Source organism: Aquarana catesbeiana, linkage group LG02, assembly GCF_042186555.1.
Source record: "Aquarana catesbeiana isolate 2022-GZ linkage group LG02, ASM4218655v1, whole genome shotgun sequence".
NCBI classification, from domain to species: Eukaryota; Metazoa; Chordata; class Amphibia; order Anura; family Ranidae; genus Aquarana; species Aquarana catesbeiana.
Genome location: NC_133325.1, coordinates 379,458,886 through 379,477,006, shown reverse-complemented (window position 1 = coordinate 379,477,006; position 18,121 = coordinate 379,458,886). Strand labels below are relative to the sequence as shown.

Sequence of the window (18,121 nt, the reverse complement as noted above, 5' to 3'; positions counted from 1 at the left end):
CGCCAAAAGTTCTTCTCTGGTATCTGTTAGTTCTGCCAGAACCCCTTCAGCCAAAGAGGCTTTATGTTTTTGTTCTAAGGAGTAAATGCGTTCAGTTAATTTCGCTATTTTTTCTTTCTTAAGTTTGTTTCTTTTTGCCGCCAAGGAGATGAGGGTGCCCCTAATTACACATTTATGTGCAGCCCAAATTACTTCTGGTGGGGAGTCAGCTTGAGTGTTTTCGGCAAAGTATTGGGTTAGGTTTTGAGATATGGACCGTGTTATTTCCGTGTCTGTGAGTAGAGAACTGTCAAGGCGCCAAATGCGGGATACTGTCTGTGTAAAATCCAAAGGGGCGTCCCTCATGTGCACCTAGTTGCATATATTCTTTCCAGTATTTTCTAGGATAATGGCAGTCCCCGCACACCGATATACCTCATCCTTTTATAAATCTGTCTGTGTAAAAGGAAGTTGTATGGTCATCGTTATGGGGTTGTGATCTGACAAGATCATTGGTTCAATGGTCGCTTTGGATAGGAGGGACAGATCATTTTGTGAGAGAAAGAAGTGGTCCAGTCTGGAATATTTGGAATGAGGTGTGGAGAAAAATGTAAAGTCCTTCTCCGTAGGATGTAGTGTCCGCCATGTGTCATGGAGTAATAACTCCTTGAGTTGAAGCTTTATCGCACAAAGGGCTTTGTAAGTCAGAGCTGACCTACCATTAGATGTGTCCAATGAAGGATTAAGGGCTATATTAAAGTCTCCCCCAACTATTAGGGTGCCTGAGTGGAAAGTTAGTAATAGTTGGAGCGTTTGACGAAAAAAGGTAACTTGAGCAGCGTTTGGTGCGTAAAGATTTGCTACGGTGATGGGTTTATTGTGCAGAGTGCCCTTTATGACGATGTACCTCCCATGGGGATCTCGTTGTATGTCGACGATAGTGATTGGGCAATTTTTTGAAATAAGAATGGACACTCCTTTCGATTTAGCGTCATTGTTAAACGCATGATAAACCGTTGTGAAGTTTCTATCTTGAAGTTTAGGTATTGCGTCTGTTCGAAAGTGTGTTTCCTGGATCAGGGCGATATGAGTTTTTGATTTTTGTAGGGAAGAGAGTAGTTGTGACCTTTTCTCAGGAGTATTGAGTCCACGTATGTTAATGGAACATAATTTAATTTGAGTGTTAGATTGTGCCATGTCAGTAGTTTGGTGGGTTTCGCTGCTTCTGTCAAAAACAGGCGTGGAAAGAGGGGTTAAGGGAAGGAGGGAATGGTGGTAAGAGGGGGAAAGGGGTATTGCGAGTATTGTATTGAGCTGTGGTTCGGGTGTTGAAACCCTGTTAAATAACCGATGAGGCTAGGAGGATAGAGATCACCTGCCTCGAAGGTCTTTGAGAATCGGTAAGGTACAGAGTAGAAATATCGAGCACTCCGCCAACCTGCGGAAATGCTCAGTAGTCCACTACTGTATGGGGGGGTGACAATGACCTGTCGCTGGAGAGTGTTGATAGGAATAAAAGTACCTCGTATCATGAGGCACCTGCCACTCTCCGACCCTTTGAGAAGAGATATTATGGAGGGTGTTAGTGGTAATCGTGGGTGTTCCATGAGATGAGGTGCGATCGGGACATAGGTTGTATAGTCATCTGAATTGTTAAAGTGATGTTGGGTTTATGAAGTCTAAAGATTAAGCTGCCCGTCATGTATCTATGTGCCCTCGGTGAACAGGTGTATAATGGGAACGTTTGGGTTGGAGAACTGGGGATGTCCATTGCCCTCAGTGAGATGGTTTGTGTGGAAGCCATGGTGCAGTGTATCCGTAGATAAATGATCATGGTATATAGAAATTGTATCATAGCAGAAAGGAATATAAATAGGTTACTTCAAATAGCGTATAAAGGCAAATAACAGTACCTTGAACTATAACAAGCAATAAATCATAAACATTAGAGAATTAAAACAATCGTTAGAAAAACTTCCCTTCTATAAGCTAGTACGGGTACTGGTGAGTGTGGAGGAAGCTTTTTGTCAAATTGTTTGATAAAATGGAATTGTGAAAGTACGTTAGCCAGTGAAAAAACGTAGGCTTGTACAGGAAATGGTCAGTATTGGGTACAGGGAATACTGGCAAGGAGAGAGTAAGTGTGGCTAAATGTGTTGAGCCAACTACCATTATATGTGTGTCAACAGGGTATTAGGTCGACATCATACCTAGTATACAAGTCTGATGTTATTTGCACAATCAGGTGTGGCATTTCTCGCTGAGTCAAAGTTCATACTTGTGTTTGAAGCAATTCCTGTTGTTGGGGACGATTGTCTGTGAGAGATGCCCGTCGGTGTGGAGTACCGTTCACTGGTGGCAATATGGGTTGGGTAGGGATCTTCCGAGATGCAGTTCATACGAGATCGGGTCCGTCTGGAAAGGGTGTTGTTTTCCTGTCTGTGTTCCTCGTCTGTCTAACAAGGTGGGTAGATTAAACTTGTGGCGTGTGGTGCTGCTCTAACCATATCCCAACGCAAGACTCCGTAAGCATTAGGCAGGGAAAGGAAGTCCGGGACATGTGAGCAGTGTTCACCTCACTTATCCAGAAGTCACTCGTGATGCATTTTGGGGTTTGTAGTTTAAGGAAGTTTGAGTCAGTGGCTTCAGAAAGAGGGGGTGCTTCCCTGTAGTTTGAGCATTTATGAGGAAGAAGCATGTCACTGTGACTTGTCATATTGACCAGGATTAGTCAACAAATTAAAGTAATCCAAACAGTCCAACTGAGAAACTAGGACTAAGTAAAAGGAAGAGAAACATAAAAAGGTTGCGTCCCGAACATGACTGAATGTGGTTAAACAGTAACCTTATATTACCGATTCGGTGTGAGGAGATTTAGCGGTCCCTCCAGGCTCTTCTCGCGTTTGGAGAGTCAGATGAGTTGAAATCGCGGCGGGGATTTCGCTGTGTCGGAGTAGAAGGAGAGCGTCTCCTTCTATATTGTGTGCCTTGCATCTCCATAGGCTCCTCTGGAGGGTGATCTCTCCTCATGGCCGAACGGCGGAAATCAGCGTACCAATTCGGCACATCAACAAGCGGGATATTGAGGGTTTCGCAGAAGTGGTGGAGATCTACCGGTACCTTCAGCAGCGCTGTACGACCCTGTGTGGAGGCGGAGAGGCAGAAGGGGAACTTCCACTTGTAAGGTATGTTTCTCGAACGGAGGATATCCAGCAAGGGTCTAAGATCTCTGCGGTGTTGGAGCGTTATACCGGAGAGATCTTGGTAAATCTGAATATTTTTCTCTTCATGAATGATTTGCGATTTGCCTAAGAATCTCTTCTTTGATTTGGAAATTGACAAGGCAGCAGATGACGTCCCGCGGGGGATCTGTGTCTCTTCCCCTGGGTCTTAGGGCTCGATGGATCCTTTCCATTTCGATAGGGGAGTGCGGGGGCTTATTCAACAGGCCATTGAACAGTGCAGTTATTGATGGCTGTAATTGGTTTCCTTCGATCACTTCTGGAATTCCCCTTATGCGCAAATTATGGCGTCTGCCTCGGTTATCGAGGTCTTCAAGATGCCTCTGTATGTCCTGCATTTGAAGGGTATGGGTGTCAACCTGGTGTGTGGTCTTGCGGATCTGTATCTCTTGACGTTCCGCCATTTTTTCAGCGGCCTGCACTCTGTCGTTGAGTGAGTGGATATCAAGGCGTAGTTCTGATATAGCCGCTGAGAGCGTGTCTTTAATCTCCGCTGCTATCGCTCTCAGGTCGTGGATGTTCAATTGAGGTTGAGAGTGTGTTTCTGAGTCGTTCCCTGCTGCTGATATAGTAGGGAGGGTGACGGGCTGTGATGAACTCCTTTGTGAGAGAGTTGCTGTATGTGAGTTCCCATGGCGGGAAGACACCATGTTTCTCCTGCCGGAGCGGAACATTTCTGGTATATTCTGTCCCGTAGTCTCAGGTTGTTCCCTAGGTGAATGGGATCGGGAAGCCGATGCGTTCCTCGAAGCAGTTCCCCATGAGTTCAGGCAGGTTTGGGTCGATATAACCTCCAGCAAAGTGAGTTTAGGTCGTGAGGTGGCAGGAGCTTCCAAGTTAAGCAGCCATCTTCGTTCCCGGTCAGGCCACGCCCCCTTATTATCTCTTTTTATGTGACAACACTGAAGTAATGACAATTTGCTACAATGTAAAGCAGTGAGAGCCCATTCACACAGGGGTAACACGATTTCCAGCGCGACTTTGTGAGGCAACTTGGACACGACTTGAGTATGAATCACAGCACGACTTGGGGCAACTTACAACACAACTCGAAGTCGCCTCCACTTTATAAGTGGCCAATCAGAGCTTATCAGCTGTGTGTGAGAAGGAGGGGGCTGGCTGTTTAGTGGAGTAAATTACTTTCTGTTTCTTTTCTGCTTCCTGTAAAGTTGCCTCAGTATGAACAGTGATCCGACTTGGAGGTAACTTTCACTGAAATCAATGGGTACAAGTCACCTTCTAGTCAGACTGAAGTAGTACAGGAACCTTTTCTGAAGTCGGAGCGACTGTAGTAGTGTGCATTAAGATGGATCCATTAACTTACCTTGATTTTTTCATGTAGCGCGACTTGAGGCGACTTGGGGCGACTTGAAGTCAGATTCAAAGTTGCCCCTGTGTGAATGGGCTCTAAGTGTACAGCTTGTATAACAGTGTAAATTTGCTGTCCTCTCAAAATAATTCAACACACAGCCATTAATGTCTAAAGATATAATAAAATATTTACAAAAATGTGAGGGGTGTACTCACTTTTGTGAGATACTATATATATATATATATATATATATATATATATATATATATATATATATATATCAAATCTTCTGTGTATAACTTTTGGATTTGTAATATTTTTCTTCCTGTAGAAATTGGATTATAAAGCAGTCTATTGGAAAACTTTTTTATTTCATATACATTTTTTAATTTTTATATATGATTTAATTATGTATTGTGTATAGTAGCACATGTGGGTTCAAAAAAAATTGTAGATATTTTTGCTGATTAGAAATCCAAAGAAACTTTCTGTGAATGGAATGACACAAATTTCCGAATATTCAGAATTTCCGAAATTCGAAATTCGAAAATCCGACAATTCTAAATTTCGGAAATTCGAAACTTGGAAATTCTAAAATTCAGAAATCCAAAAATAAGAATTAAAATCCAAAAATTCAAAAGAACGAAAATCCGATAGTAACAAAAATCCTAAAATTAACTTGTCTATTACTAACTATTAAATTATAGGTATTGGAATTTTCTTTCAAATTTGGCTGTTAGTGAACGCAACAAATACAATTTTATCCGAAATTATGAATTATCCGAATTAACGGATGCCTTATCTAAACAAATGGAACGTAACAAATTAATAATAATAATAATACAAACTATAATAAAAATGTATTATTATTATTTATTATTATTCTGTTTTGTTCCATTTGTTTAGATGCGGCATTCTTTATTTCAGATAATTCATAACTTCAGATAAATTTGTATTCATTACGTTCACTAACAGCCAAATTTGAAAGGAAATTCCAATACCTATAATTTAATAGTTAGTTATTGTTAGTTATTTAGTTATTATTTAAAATTTTTGGATTTTCATTCTTTCCAACTTTCGTATTTTCCGTTCTTATTTTTGGATTTTCGAATTTTTGGATTTTCGCATTTTCGAATTTCCGAAGTTTTCGATTTTCCGAATTTTCCGAATGTCTGAATTTTTGAATTTCCGAATTTTCTAATTTTCAATTTTTCAAATTGCGAATTATCTTTTTTACTAATTTACAAATTTTTCAATTCTTTGAATTTCCGAATCTTGTAATTTTCGAAAAAAACAAAACATGAATGAAATGAAAACTAACACATTTTTCGGCAGTGCACATGCCTACAAACTAAGCATGTATGCAGATGACAAGCTTTTATTTCTCACCCAACCAATTATTGCTTTACCTAGTTTGTTACAAACTTTACAATCTTTTGCACAGATATTGGGTTTAACGGTCAACATTTCGAAATCCATAGGAATGACAATTAATATTTCTCCCTCACAATTTAACACATTACGCAGTTCATTCCAATTTATATGGTCAGTGGAAACTCTCACGTATCTGGGCATAAACTCTTGATATTGAAAATTTATTTGCCAAAAATTACCTTCTACTTATTGAAAAATTAAAAAGTATGATTAAATTATGGAAGTCCTACCATCTAATTTTTAGGTAGAATAACAGCCATAGAAATCTCAGTACTCCCCAAATTATTATACCTACGTATTGGGATAAATAAAACTACTGTGACAAAATTTTAATAAAAGGTACATAAATTTGTCTGGTCTGACTCCCATCCACGTTTCTACAAAATGGTACTTCACAAACCACAAAACAGAGGAGGCATCACGTTCATCACAAATGGCCCAATGGCATGTATATAAGTAAGGATGGGCGAACGGTTCGGCCGGAGCATAAGTTCGAGTCGAACTATGGTTGTTCGGGTGTTCTGCAGAACACCGAACAATATGCGGTGTTCGGGGCAAATTCGAAAGCTGCCAGAACACCGTTAAAGTCTATGGGACATTAACATGAAAAATCAAAAGTGTTTATTTTAAAGGCTTATATGCAATTATTTTGATAAAAAGGGTTTTAATGACATTTCTAAAGGAAAAAAGGTCATTTAAAAGTACTCGCGGCTATAATGAATTGTCGGTCCCAGCAATACAGATAAAAGTCATTGAAAAAAACGGCACAAGATTCCCCCAGTCCATTGCCATGCCCTTTTGGTCTGGTATGAATATGAAGGGGAACCCTGAACCAAAATTTAAAAAAAAATTGCATGGTGGTCCCCCCAAATTCCATACCAGGCCCTTCAGGTCTGGTATGGATTTTAAGGGAAACCCCGCGCCAAAATTTTAAAAAAATGGCATGGGGTCCCCCCAAAAATCCATACCAGACCCTTATCCGAGCATGCAACCTGGCAGGCCACAGGAAAAGGGGGGGACGAGAGAGCACCCCCCCTCCTGAACCATACCAGGCCACATGCCCTCAACATAGGGAGGGTGCTTTGGGGTAGCCCCCCAAAGCACCTTGTCTCCATGTTGATGGGGACAAGGGCCTCATTCCCACCACCCTTGCCCGGTGGTTGTGGGGGTCTGTGGACAGGGGGCTTATCGGAATCTGGAAGCCTCCTTTAACAAGGGGACCCCCAGATCCTGGCCTCCCCCCTTGTGTGAAATGGTAACGGGTACAAATGTACCCCTACTATTTCCCCAAAAAGTGTCAAAATGGTACAAAATACAAGACACAGCTTGGGACAAGTCCTTTATTAAAAAATAAAAAAATAAAAATGCCCCACAAAGTCCATTCATCTTCTTCTCTCGCTCCACCGACGGACCGAAAAAGAAAAAAAAAAACAAAGCCATGGGAGGCACCCACCGTATGATGCGTCGCAGGTGACAGTTCTTTTATAACTGATGGCGAGGCCTTCAGGTCTGGTATGGATTTAGGAGGAACCCCATGACAAAATTTTAAAAAAAATGACGTGTGGTCCCCTCAAAATCCATACCAGACCCTTATCCGAGCAAACAGCCATGGCAGGCCAGGAAAGGGGGGGGCGGGTGAGCACCCCCCCTCCTGAACCATACCATGCTGCTTGGCCTCAACATGGGGAGGATACTTTGGGGTCCCCCCAAAGCATCTTGTCCCCATGTTGATGGGGACAAGGGCCTCATCCCCACAAGCAGGGTTGTGGGGGTCTGCAGGCGGGGGGCTTATCAGAATCTGGAAGCCCCTTTAACAAGGGGGCACCCAGATCCCACCACCCCCATGTGAATGGGCATTGGGTACATTATACCCCTACCCATTCACCAAAAAAAGTAGTGAAATGTGACAAAAGACAATAGCCAGTTTTTGACAGTTCCTTTATTAAAAATGTCTTCTTCTTCCTCCGGTCTTCTACTTCTTCCTCCAGCTTCTTCTCCCCCCGCTTCTTCCTCCATCTTCCTCTGGCTTCTTCTTTCTCCGCTTCTTTCTCCTCCGGTCTTCTTTCTGTACCGCCGCTGCTGCCACCACCACTGCCGTTCCCGCTGAAGATTAAAAAAAAGAACCTCCTCCAAAACTGCGTTGGGGCGGATGATGTAATTCTGACACCCCGTCCCTTGTGACTTCACCGTCCGGGACATGATGGGGCTGTGATGTCACAAGGGGCGGAGTCTCTGGATGACATCATCCGGTGCCCACGTCCCATAGTTATATATGAAATGTACGCTATGGAAGCGGACAGGTCAGCTGGCCGCAGTGTCGGAGGAGGGTCGTTATTTTCATGTTCAGCAGGTCAGTGACGGGAGCAGCGGAGGAGGAAGAAGAAGACCAGAAGAAGCTGGAGAAAGATGGAGAAGACCGGAGGAAGAAGAGGGGGAAGAAGAAGCTGGAGGAAGAAGAAGAAATTTTTATTTAAGTAATTGTCAAAAACCGGCTATTGTCTTTTGTCACATTTCACTACTTTTTTGGTGAATAGGTAGGAGTACAATGTACCCGATACCCATTCGCATAAGGGGGTGGTCTGGGATCTGGGGGACCCCAAAGCACCCTCCACATGTTGAGGGCAAGGGGCCTGGTATGGTTCAGGAGGGGGCGCTCGCTCACCCCCCCTTTCCTGGCCTGCCATGGCTGCTTGCTCGGATAAGGGTCTGGTATGGATTTTGGGGGGACCCCACACCATGTTTTTTATTTTGGCACGGAGTTCCCCTTAAAATTCATACCAGACCTGATGAGCCTGGTATGTACTGGGGGGACCCTACACCGTTTTTTTAACATTTTGGAGTGGGGTTGCCCTTGAGGTTCATACCAGATCCGAAGGGCCTGGTACGTACTGGGGGGGACCCTACACCATTTTTTTCCTTGATTTTTGAATAGCCGGATTTTTGGATTTCGACACCATAATATTATTGAGTAATTACATACCATTGAAATTACATACCCCATTGAAAACGTCAGCGTGTGACGAAACGCACCTGGGAGGGACGTGCTGACGTCACCACGTTGCCCTGTTGAGGACGGGAGTGTGTTTGAGTGCCGGCCGGCTCTGTTTTTATTCCTTTGCTTTTTATCTCCATCTAAGTGTAAGTGTTACTCTATTTTAAATAAACAAGATTTATACAGTATCACACTATTGGCTGTTTCTACCATATATGCACTGCTGAGCTCGGGTCTGATTGGCCAGGACGGGTCCACGCCATTCCTGTTAGGAGTCCGTTTGTGCCCTATTACATCTGCCCACCTTATCTGGATGTCTGGTAAGCAGGATTTCCACAAGGTCCGCTGTGTTTTACATATGGTTATCAACATTTGGCTGTGTGGAATTTTGCTCACAAAGGTTTGCCATCTGGTAAGCAGTTTGTGCATGTGATTTGCTGCACCTAGAGGGATCTTTTTCTATATCTATATCTGGGTGATTTGGTGCATACTCTCCTTTATCTAATCTGGCAAGCAGATTCTGGGTGCCGTTCATGTTTCCCTACTTACTCACTTTAAGATACATCTTTGCATGATTGCATGACACTCATCTACCATCCTTAATTGTTGCACTGACATTGGATGATATATGATCACATATGATTTAGATTTATGTTGAGTGTTGCACTTATTTTTTGTATTTGGAGTGCTTTACATTATCAGTATTACGCTATATTTTTGTCATATATTTTTGGATAAAACCTCCGTGGACTGGATACACGGGACGAGTGCGTTTATCCTGCTTACCTTGATCGTCCATCCAAAGGCCCAGGCTGGGTTTAAGCCACTTGCCCCTATTTGGCTTACTTCTGGTAAGCGCAATATCTTGGTGTGTTCCAGCTTCATGTTTTTTTCATCATTTATTCACTTTGGATGAATTTCACGTCATTCACCTATGATAGGTTTACCTTCTTCATCTGTTGTTGACATTTATATGGGACTACACAGGTTGTACAAAGGACTTCACAATTTTTTTCACATTTTTTTATTGTTTATATCATTTTATAGCGCGTTTTTTTGTTCTTTATTTTGTTTTGGTGTGCCGCACTTATAACCGCAGCTTTCATTATTTTTCCAAGCGCAGTTTTTTCTCCTTGTTAATTACATACCATTGCATGCATTTGAAGAGTTAAAATTATGGAATAAGCCAAACTGATGTTCATTGGCTAATAATGCATGTTTTTAGGAGATGACCCATGGTCATACAGGTAATACAATTACTAATGTTTGATTATTTTCATTCTATACAATAATGTTTTGCATTTGAGGCATTAATATTATGGTACCAACCATGCACATGTGCCATTGGCTATTGGGCATTCGCCTATTGTCAGCATATGCTGCTGATTAAGATGTAAGCTTTGCAGTTTTTATTTTCACAGGAGATAGCTGGTTGCTAAGCAAGGGGATGTAAAGCCGGTCGCCGCATCCTTAACAACCTATGAGTCCTCAGCTGTTAGTGGGGTTTAAAAAAAAAAATTGGCATGGGGTTCCCCCCAAAATTCATACCAGACCCTTATCTGAGCATGCAACCTGGAGGACAGGAAGGGGGGGACGAGCGAACGCCCCCCCTGAACCATACCAGGCCACATGCCCTCAACATGGGGAGGGTGATTTGGGGTCCCCCCCAAAGCACCTTGTCCCCATGTTGATGGGGACAAGGGCCTCATCCTCAGGGTGCGGGCGGGGGCCTCCCTATGTGAATGGGTATCGGTTACATTGTACCCCTACCCATTCACCAAAAAAAGCAGTGAAATGTGACAAAAGACAATAGCCAGTTTCTGACAATTCCTTATTATTATCTCCCCTGAGGCGTGTCTTCCACCACCATCTTCTACTAGTTCTGTCTCTCTTGCCGCCATCTTCTGTCGCCGTCTTCTCCTGCCACCATCACTCCCACCGCCATCGTCTCCTGCCGACGTCTCTCCCACCACCGCCTACTTCTCCCGCCGCCATGTTGTACCTTGCCGCCGCGTTCTTCCTTGCTGCCGTCTTCCGTTGTGTTGTCACCCACTGTCTGGCGTCTTTTACACAGCCATGCGGCATGATCATCCAATGACGTCACATGAAGAGCCTGCCCTTTTTAAAAAAAAAATTGCTGTGGAGGGTCCCATCCAAATGCATACTAGACCCCAAGGGCCTGGTAAAGACCTGGGGGGAACCCCACGCAGTTTTTTTCATACCGCTGACCGCTGAAGACTCATTGGTTGTTAAGGACGCGGCGGTTGGCTTCCCGGGCACCCTGCTTAGCAACCAGCTATGCACAGTGGTAAAATAAGAACCGCAAAATACATCAAAAAATTGCATCACAAACGCAACAGTTGCGTTTGTGGTGCGGTTCCATTGAAATCTATTACCTGCAAATAGAGGGGAAAAAGTCCATGACTCTTTCCACCGGCCACAAAACGCATAGATGGGAACTCGTACCATAGGAAACCATGATAAACGGACTTTAGTGCACTTCTGCAAACTGAAAAACGCACAAAAAAATGCATGGGTGTGAACCTAGGGTCAGGGCCGGTTCACAATGGAGCGATGCAGAAACCCTGCCAATCCAGTGCGGGTTCGCACATCGCATACAACTCGCAGGCCGTTTACACTGCCATATGCAAACTGCTGGGAGTGTCAGTAGAAAGCTAATGACACCCCCAAATCAGTTTGCATATTGCAGAGCGAACTGCAAATTCGGACAGGAATCAGATCGCATGGGTGTGAACACCTATGCAATCGATTCTGCTGTGGACCAAAAAAGTGGTCCTGTGCAAGTTTGGCCCAAATGCGATGCAAATTCACCAATACAATCTGTGTGGCTGAGTTTGCATCACACAGACATCGCATGCGATTTGCACTGCAGTGCGGGGCAAATCACACCTGATGTCGGACAGCACAGGAGTGTGAACTGGCCCTAAGGCCCCTTTCACACTTGTACGACTTGTCCTGCGACTCCTGCATCCATAGACCTCAAGATTACTCAGGCATTGCTGAAAGTCGCATCAATTTTGCTGCAAAAAGCGCTGCAAAATCGCAAGACTTTCAGGTCACACAAGTGTGAAAGGGGCCTTATGGACCTCAAGTTGCATGAAAGGTGTGATATTGATATATATATATATATATATATATATATATATATATATATATATATATATATATATATATATTTTTTTTTTTTTTTTTAAATAAAAAGGAGCTCTCATTTATATTTGCTTATCCTTACTGATTTACATCAGCAGAACAAACGCAGGAAGTGATGTGTGCACATGGGCCAGAAACAAATGTGTGGTGATGCCAAATAAACAAATCAATGAACCCCACCCACACCAAATCTAACTACCACATCCACCCCCACATTGAGTAAGCACAAGTACATATCCTACACTTACCCAGCAAATGAGCAGCACCTAAAGGTAAAGAGGGACCTCGCCATGTCCACCTAGATGGAGATCCTGACCAGCACAGGAACATCCGGGTGATTACAATGACTCATTTCCAGGTCAGAAGGTGAAACCACACTCTTTTGATCGCAGCTGCAAATATTTGATCGCAACCATGTTTAGAAATTTTTATTTTAGTTTATTTGCAGATATGCAAATCTGTATTTCTACATATAACAATATTTGAAGGCAAACTTAATGGAGTTTGATAAGAAATGGTGTTCTGTTGTGTTGAGGTCAGGACTCTGTGCAGTCCAGTCAAGTTCCTCCACCCCAAACTCGATCATCCATGTCATTATGGACCTTGCTTTATGCACTGGTCCAAATCATTTGGTGGAGAGGGGATTATGGTGTGGGGTTGTTTTTCCAGGGATTGTTCTCTTAGTTCCAGTGAAGGGAACTCTTAAGGCATCAGCATACCAAGACATTTTGGACAATTTCATGCTCCCAACTTTGTGGGAACAGTTTGGGGATGGCCCCTTCCTGTTGCAACATGACTGCGCACCAGTGCACAAATCAACGTCCATAAAGACATGGATGAGGGAGTTTGGGGAGGAGGAACTTGACCTGCCTGCACAGAGTCCTGACCTCAACCAGATAGAACACCTTTTAGCTTAATTAGAGCAGAGACTGCGAGCCAGGCTTTCTCATCCAACATCAGTGCCATACCTCACAAATGCGCTTCTGGAAGAATGTTCAAACATTCCCATAGACACACTAAACCTTGTGGACAGCCTTCCCAGAAGCTGTTATAGGTGGAAAGAGTGGGCCAAATCAAATTTTAACCTTACAAACCAATACTGGGCTGCCATTAAAGTTCATGTGTGTTAAGGCAGGTGTCCCAATAATTTTGGCTAGATAGTGTATCTGGCAAGATTAACAATGGTGGTGGAACCCTCCTACACATAAATACTACATTTAGACATAATTTTAGGACCTGAATCAGGCATTATGTTTAACAACATAGGGAGATGAGACAACTTCTCTACATGAAGTGGGATGTTTGGGATTCAAACCCAGACCTTCAGGGATGCTAAACAGAAGTTCTAACCTGTAAGCCATGGAGCTGCCACATGTGGACTGCTCCTACATAGGGATGAGCGAACAGTTCATAGGTTCAGGCCGAACTTTGGTTGTTCGGACGTTCTGCGAACAACGAACATTATGCGGTGTTCGCGGCAAAATCAAAAGCCGTGGAACCCCGTTAAAATCTATGGGACACTAACATGTAAAACTAAAAGTGCTCATTTTAACCACTTGCCAACCAGCCGCTGTCATTATACTGCGGCAGGTCAGCAGGATCCCACTAACCGTCGTAGCTATACGTCAGTCCCTTTAGGCGGGATAGCAGGGGGTGCCGATGCTCGTGACCCGCGGTCGCGATGACCACTGGCCACGATCGATCATGGGCACGAGAGGCAGAACAGGGATGTGTGTGTGTAAACACACACATCCCAGTTCTGTGAGGGGAGGAGAGAGAGATCTTGAGTTCCTACAAGCTGGTAACCACGATCTCTCATCTCCTATAGTCAGTCCCATCCCCCACAGTTAGAACACACACATAGGGAACACAGTTAACCCCTTGATCGCCCCCTAGTGTTAACCCCTTCCCTGCCAGTGACATTTATACAATAATAATACAATAATCAGTGCATTTTTATAGCACTGATTGCTGTATAATTGTCAGTCGACCCAAAAAATGTGTCAAAAGTGTCCGATGTGTCCACCATAATGTCGCAGTCTAGATAAAAATCGCAGATCAACACCATTACTAGTAAAATAAAAATAATAATAAAAATGCCATAAATCTATCCCCTATTTTGTAGACACTATAAATCTTGCCCAAACTGATCAATATACACTTTTTGAATTTTTTTGTACCAAAAATATGTAGAAGAATACATATCGGCTTAAACTGAGGAAAAAAATTAGCTTTATTAAAAAAAATTGGGGCTATTTATTACAGCAAAAAGTACAAAATATTGTGTTTTTTTCAAAATTGTCGCTCTTTTTTGTTTATTGCGCAAAAAATTAAAAAACGGAGAGATGATCAAATGCCACCAAAATAAAGCTCTATTTATGGGAAAAAAGGGTGTCAGTTTTGTTTGGGTACAGCATCTAATGACCGCGCAATTGTAAGTTAAAGCGACGCAGTGCCGTATCGCAAAAAATGGCCTGGTCCATGAGCTGTTCTAAACACAGGAAAACTGCACCACTTTACAGGATACTATAGACACCCCCCCAGCCATGATATTTAAAGGAATATTTCATTTTTATTGTTTCACTTTAAGCATTATTAAAATCACTGATCCTGAAAAAATGGCCATTTTTAAAAAATTTTTTTGCATTGATACATGTCCCCTGGGGCAGGACAATAACTTCCATATAAGCCTTTAAAATTAGCACTTTTGATTTTTCATGTTCGTGTCCTATAGACTTTAATGGTGTTTGCGTGTTTGTCCAAATTTTTTGTCTGTTCGCATGTTCTGCTGCGAACCGAACCGGGGTGTGTTCGGCTCATCCTCACTCCTACACATAAATGCACATATACCGCATTTCTTTGGACATATAAGTGGTGGAATTACATTAATCAGGAGTTATTCTTCTTGATTTATACTGTGATATTTGGTGGTTCTTGGTGGGTGAGTGTAGAATAGTGATGTTACCCTCTGATTTTTGGGAATTACATTTTTATTTCTGATGTTGGTACACATATCACATTTTTTGGGTTTAAATTAAGATTATTTGTATATATTAAAAAACACACAAAATTGTCACTCATTTTAAATTTGCAACAGCAATGGTATTGTTTGTGGTTTGTAAAGACACCTGTGTGAGTTTGGGTAAAGATTTTTGTGAGATGAACCGCAACAAGTGAAAGTGATAGTGAAAAATATATTTTACCAAAACAGAAAAACATTACACATTCTAGCATTCTTAAAAACAAATTAGACGAAGTAGAAGCAACATTGTTGCAAAGATAAATTCTCTGAGAGAAAGATACATTTCATCTCAACATGAAAAGGATTTATTTGGGGAAGTTACAATTGTACCATTATAACCAATGGATAAAACTTGCATTGGGATACATAACTCTCATTTTCACTCACAAAAAATGCTCTTTACCCCAGCACTCATTTTGGTATTTACTATGACTCTTGGTAAAAAAGCCATGGGATTTAAAATAAGAGTTGTTTGCAGGTCTGAGCATGCTCAGTTATGTTGGCACCTAGTTGTAAAGAGATGGGGAATTTTTCTCTTCTCAGACTTATAAAGTTATTCAGTGTAGAAATCACTTTTTCACACAGTTTAAAACAGATTATCTTTAAACAATATATTGCATATTTCAGTACCATTTAGGCAATTATATCATGCTCTAAACATTATTTCCATGTACACTACTCCAGGTTCTAGCAGAGTAAGGGTTTGGGCGCTATTTGTTTTCTGGGAGCTATAGTAAATTCAGTTTTGAGAGTATTTTTTTCACCAGCGCTATAGTGAATACCCTTTTATAGCACTAATTACCACGATTAGCGGTAATTAGTGGTAATTAGCAGTAATTAGTAGACATGTGCACACTGAAATATTTTGTTTCGGAATTTCATTTTCGTTCGAAAAAAAAAGTATTTAGTTACTCCCGAAATTCGTTTTTATTTATTTTGTTTCGTTAAAAAATGCATTCGTCCGAAAATCCTAAATAATTAAGGTCGAATCTGACATGGAAGGCTTATGGTGTCTGTCGAATGTTCTAAGAAGATTCGATGGAGCAGCTAAACTGTACAATGCCGCAATCATACATTTCCGGTCGAATGTTCTGCCTACAAGCTATAGAATTCTAATGTTGTATGACACTAGTAATAATTATATTTATTAATTATTATTACTAATCAACCAACATTAGAATTCTTCTATAGCCTATGGGTGGATCATTTGACCATACATGTCCGCTCGTGGCGACTGCTTCGTTGAATCTTCATGTCGAATCTTCATGTTGAATCTTTTCTCTCTATGTCGAATAATCTTGGACTAATAGAGTTATAGCGCTATAGTAAATTACCCCCTATATGTGTTACCATATACTGGCTTATAGCCTATCATTGGAAACCTACATCTGTTCTGATAACTCAATTGAAGGCCAGAATAAACTCTACTAGCCTTATGGAGAAAATATTTCACACACTATTCAACACAATGCATTTCTATTTAAAAAAATGGGATTCCTGATTTACCCATAACAAAGTTTTATTTAACCTGGTTGATAACTAATGTACGTATACTTTATGTTTCAAGAATTCAACTGTTCAATGTTTGTCAGGAAAAATTATTCTCTTTATATAGTCTTTAAAATATTTTTTTTTCCCATGTAACATTTACTAAGATGTAGAAATTGTCTTCATACTGTTTGAAAACATATTTTGTACCACAATTTTATACCAAAAAAAGTTTGTAAACAAAAAAAATGTTTGTGTGACCAATACAATGATTTCCAGCTTCCCTAGTGGACCATCAGGTATGAGTAATGCATACTTCCATTGTGCCAAGCTGAACCAATGTAAATATGCTATACAAATAATTCCTGGAGTTCAGCTTTAATGATTATAGAAAATGGCACCCTTGACAATATGAATACCACAAGCAGTAAAACTACATTATTTGAAGTCATGTCTTACCACAGGGATGGCCATCCCAAGTTGCTCCATCGCTTCATTACAGAATCCATAAGGTACCAGTTGGCGAAACAATCTGTTAATTCCCTGAGGTTTGTCTGATAGAGGAGAGGTCTCCTTGGCTTCCTCTTTTTGTCTTGTCATAGTTTTTAGAGATTCTTACTGACAGATTTAAAATGTTGTAGATCTCTTACACTAAATAAAGAATCCAGAGAAAGGTGAATTGTGCACTGTCACACTGAACGTTTACTAAGGCTTAGCTTGGAGAGGTGTACTGTTGGAGAATTCATCTCTGCTTGTTTCACAGACTACACCCAATGGGAGGAGAACATACTGTAACCTGATCAACAAGTAATGCATATCAATGATCTCTCTATGGAAAAAATAGAAAGCAGTTGATGGGCAACTACATTTTTATCTAGGCATGGATGCATTGTTAAAAAATTAATACTTTCTTAGTTAAAACTGAAGATTAGTAAAAAAAAAAAAAAAGACCTTATAGCACATTATGGTTAGACCTCAAAAATTATTCTTCTGATCTACCAGTGCACGGAGGAGCTGACACATGGAATTACAAATAGATGACTAACATTGGGGTTATATTTTTACCCCAAAATGTTATAGCACCTTAACAGAAAACAATTTGGTCATAGTAGTGGGACTTGTTTTTTATTATCTATTTTCTGAAAGTGACCTAAGGAAATGTACTTTTTCTGTGAAGCAAAATGTTCTTCACTCAGATGTAGGAATGGCAAATGTATTGAGCTTTTGTGCACAAGACATTTGTATCACTGATATATACCTAATGAAACATGGAAATTAGACTTCTTATAGAAATTTTCTTATACGAACAGAAAATAAAATTTTGCAATTTTAAATCCAGATCAACCTGGATGTATCTGAAGTTAAGTATACTAGTTTAGGATATTATTGTCTACTTTTATTGTCCTTTACAATAGTAGAGGCAGAAAATAGAAACTATAAATAGTAAAACATCCCTTTCTAGCAGAATTATCTTCCTGTAT

The 18,121-nt window shown here is 41.2% G+C and overlaps 1 protein-coding gene across 1 annotated transcript in view; it reads right to left on the bottom strand.

Annotated features, from left to right (window-relative positions):
• Positions 1-17,240, bottom strand: part of LOC141128072 (multidrug and toxin extrusion protein 2-like) — a 540,585-nt gene extending 523,345 nt beyond the window's left edge. The window contains exon 1 of the mRNA XM_073615139.1: positions 17,100-17,240. Within this exon, the coding sequence (XP_073471240.1) occupies positions 17,100-17,240 (141 nt within the window). The remainder of the gene's footprint in view (positions 1-17,099) is intronic.
• Positions 17,241-18,121: the final 881 nt, after the last annotated feature.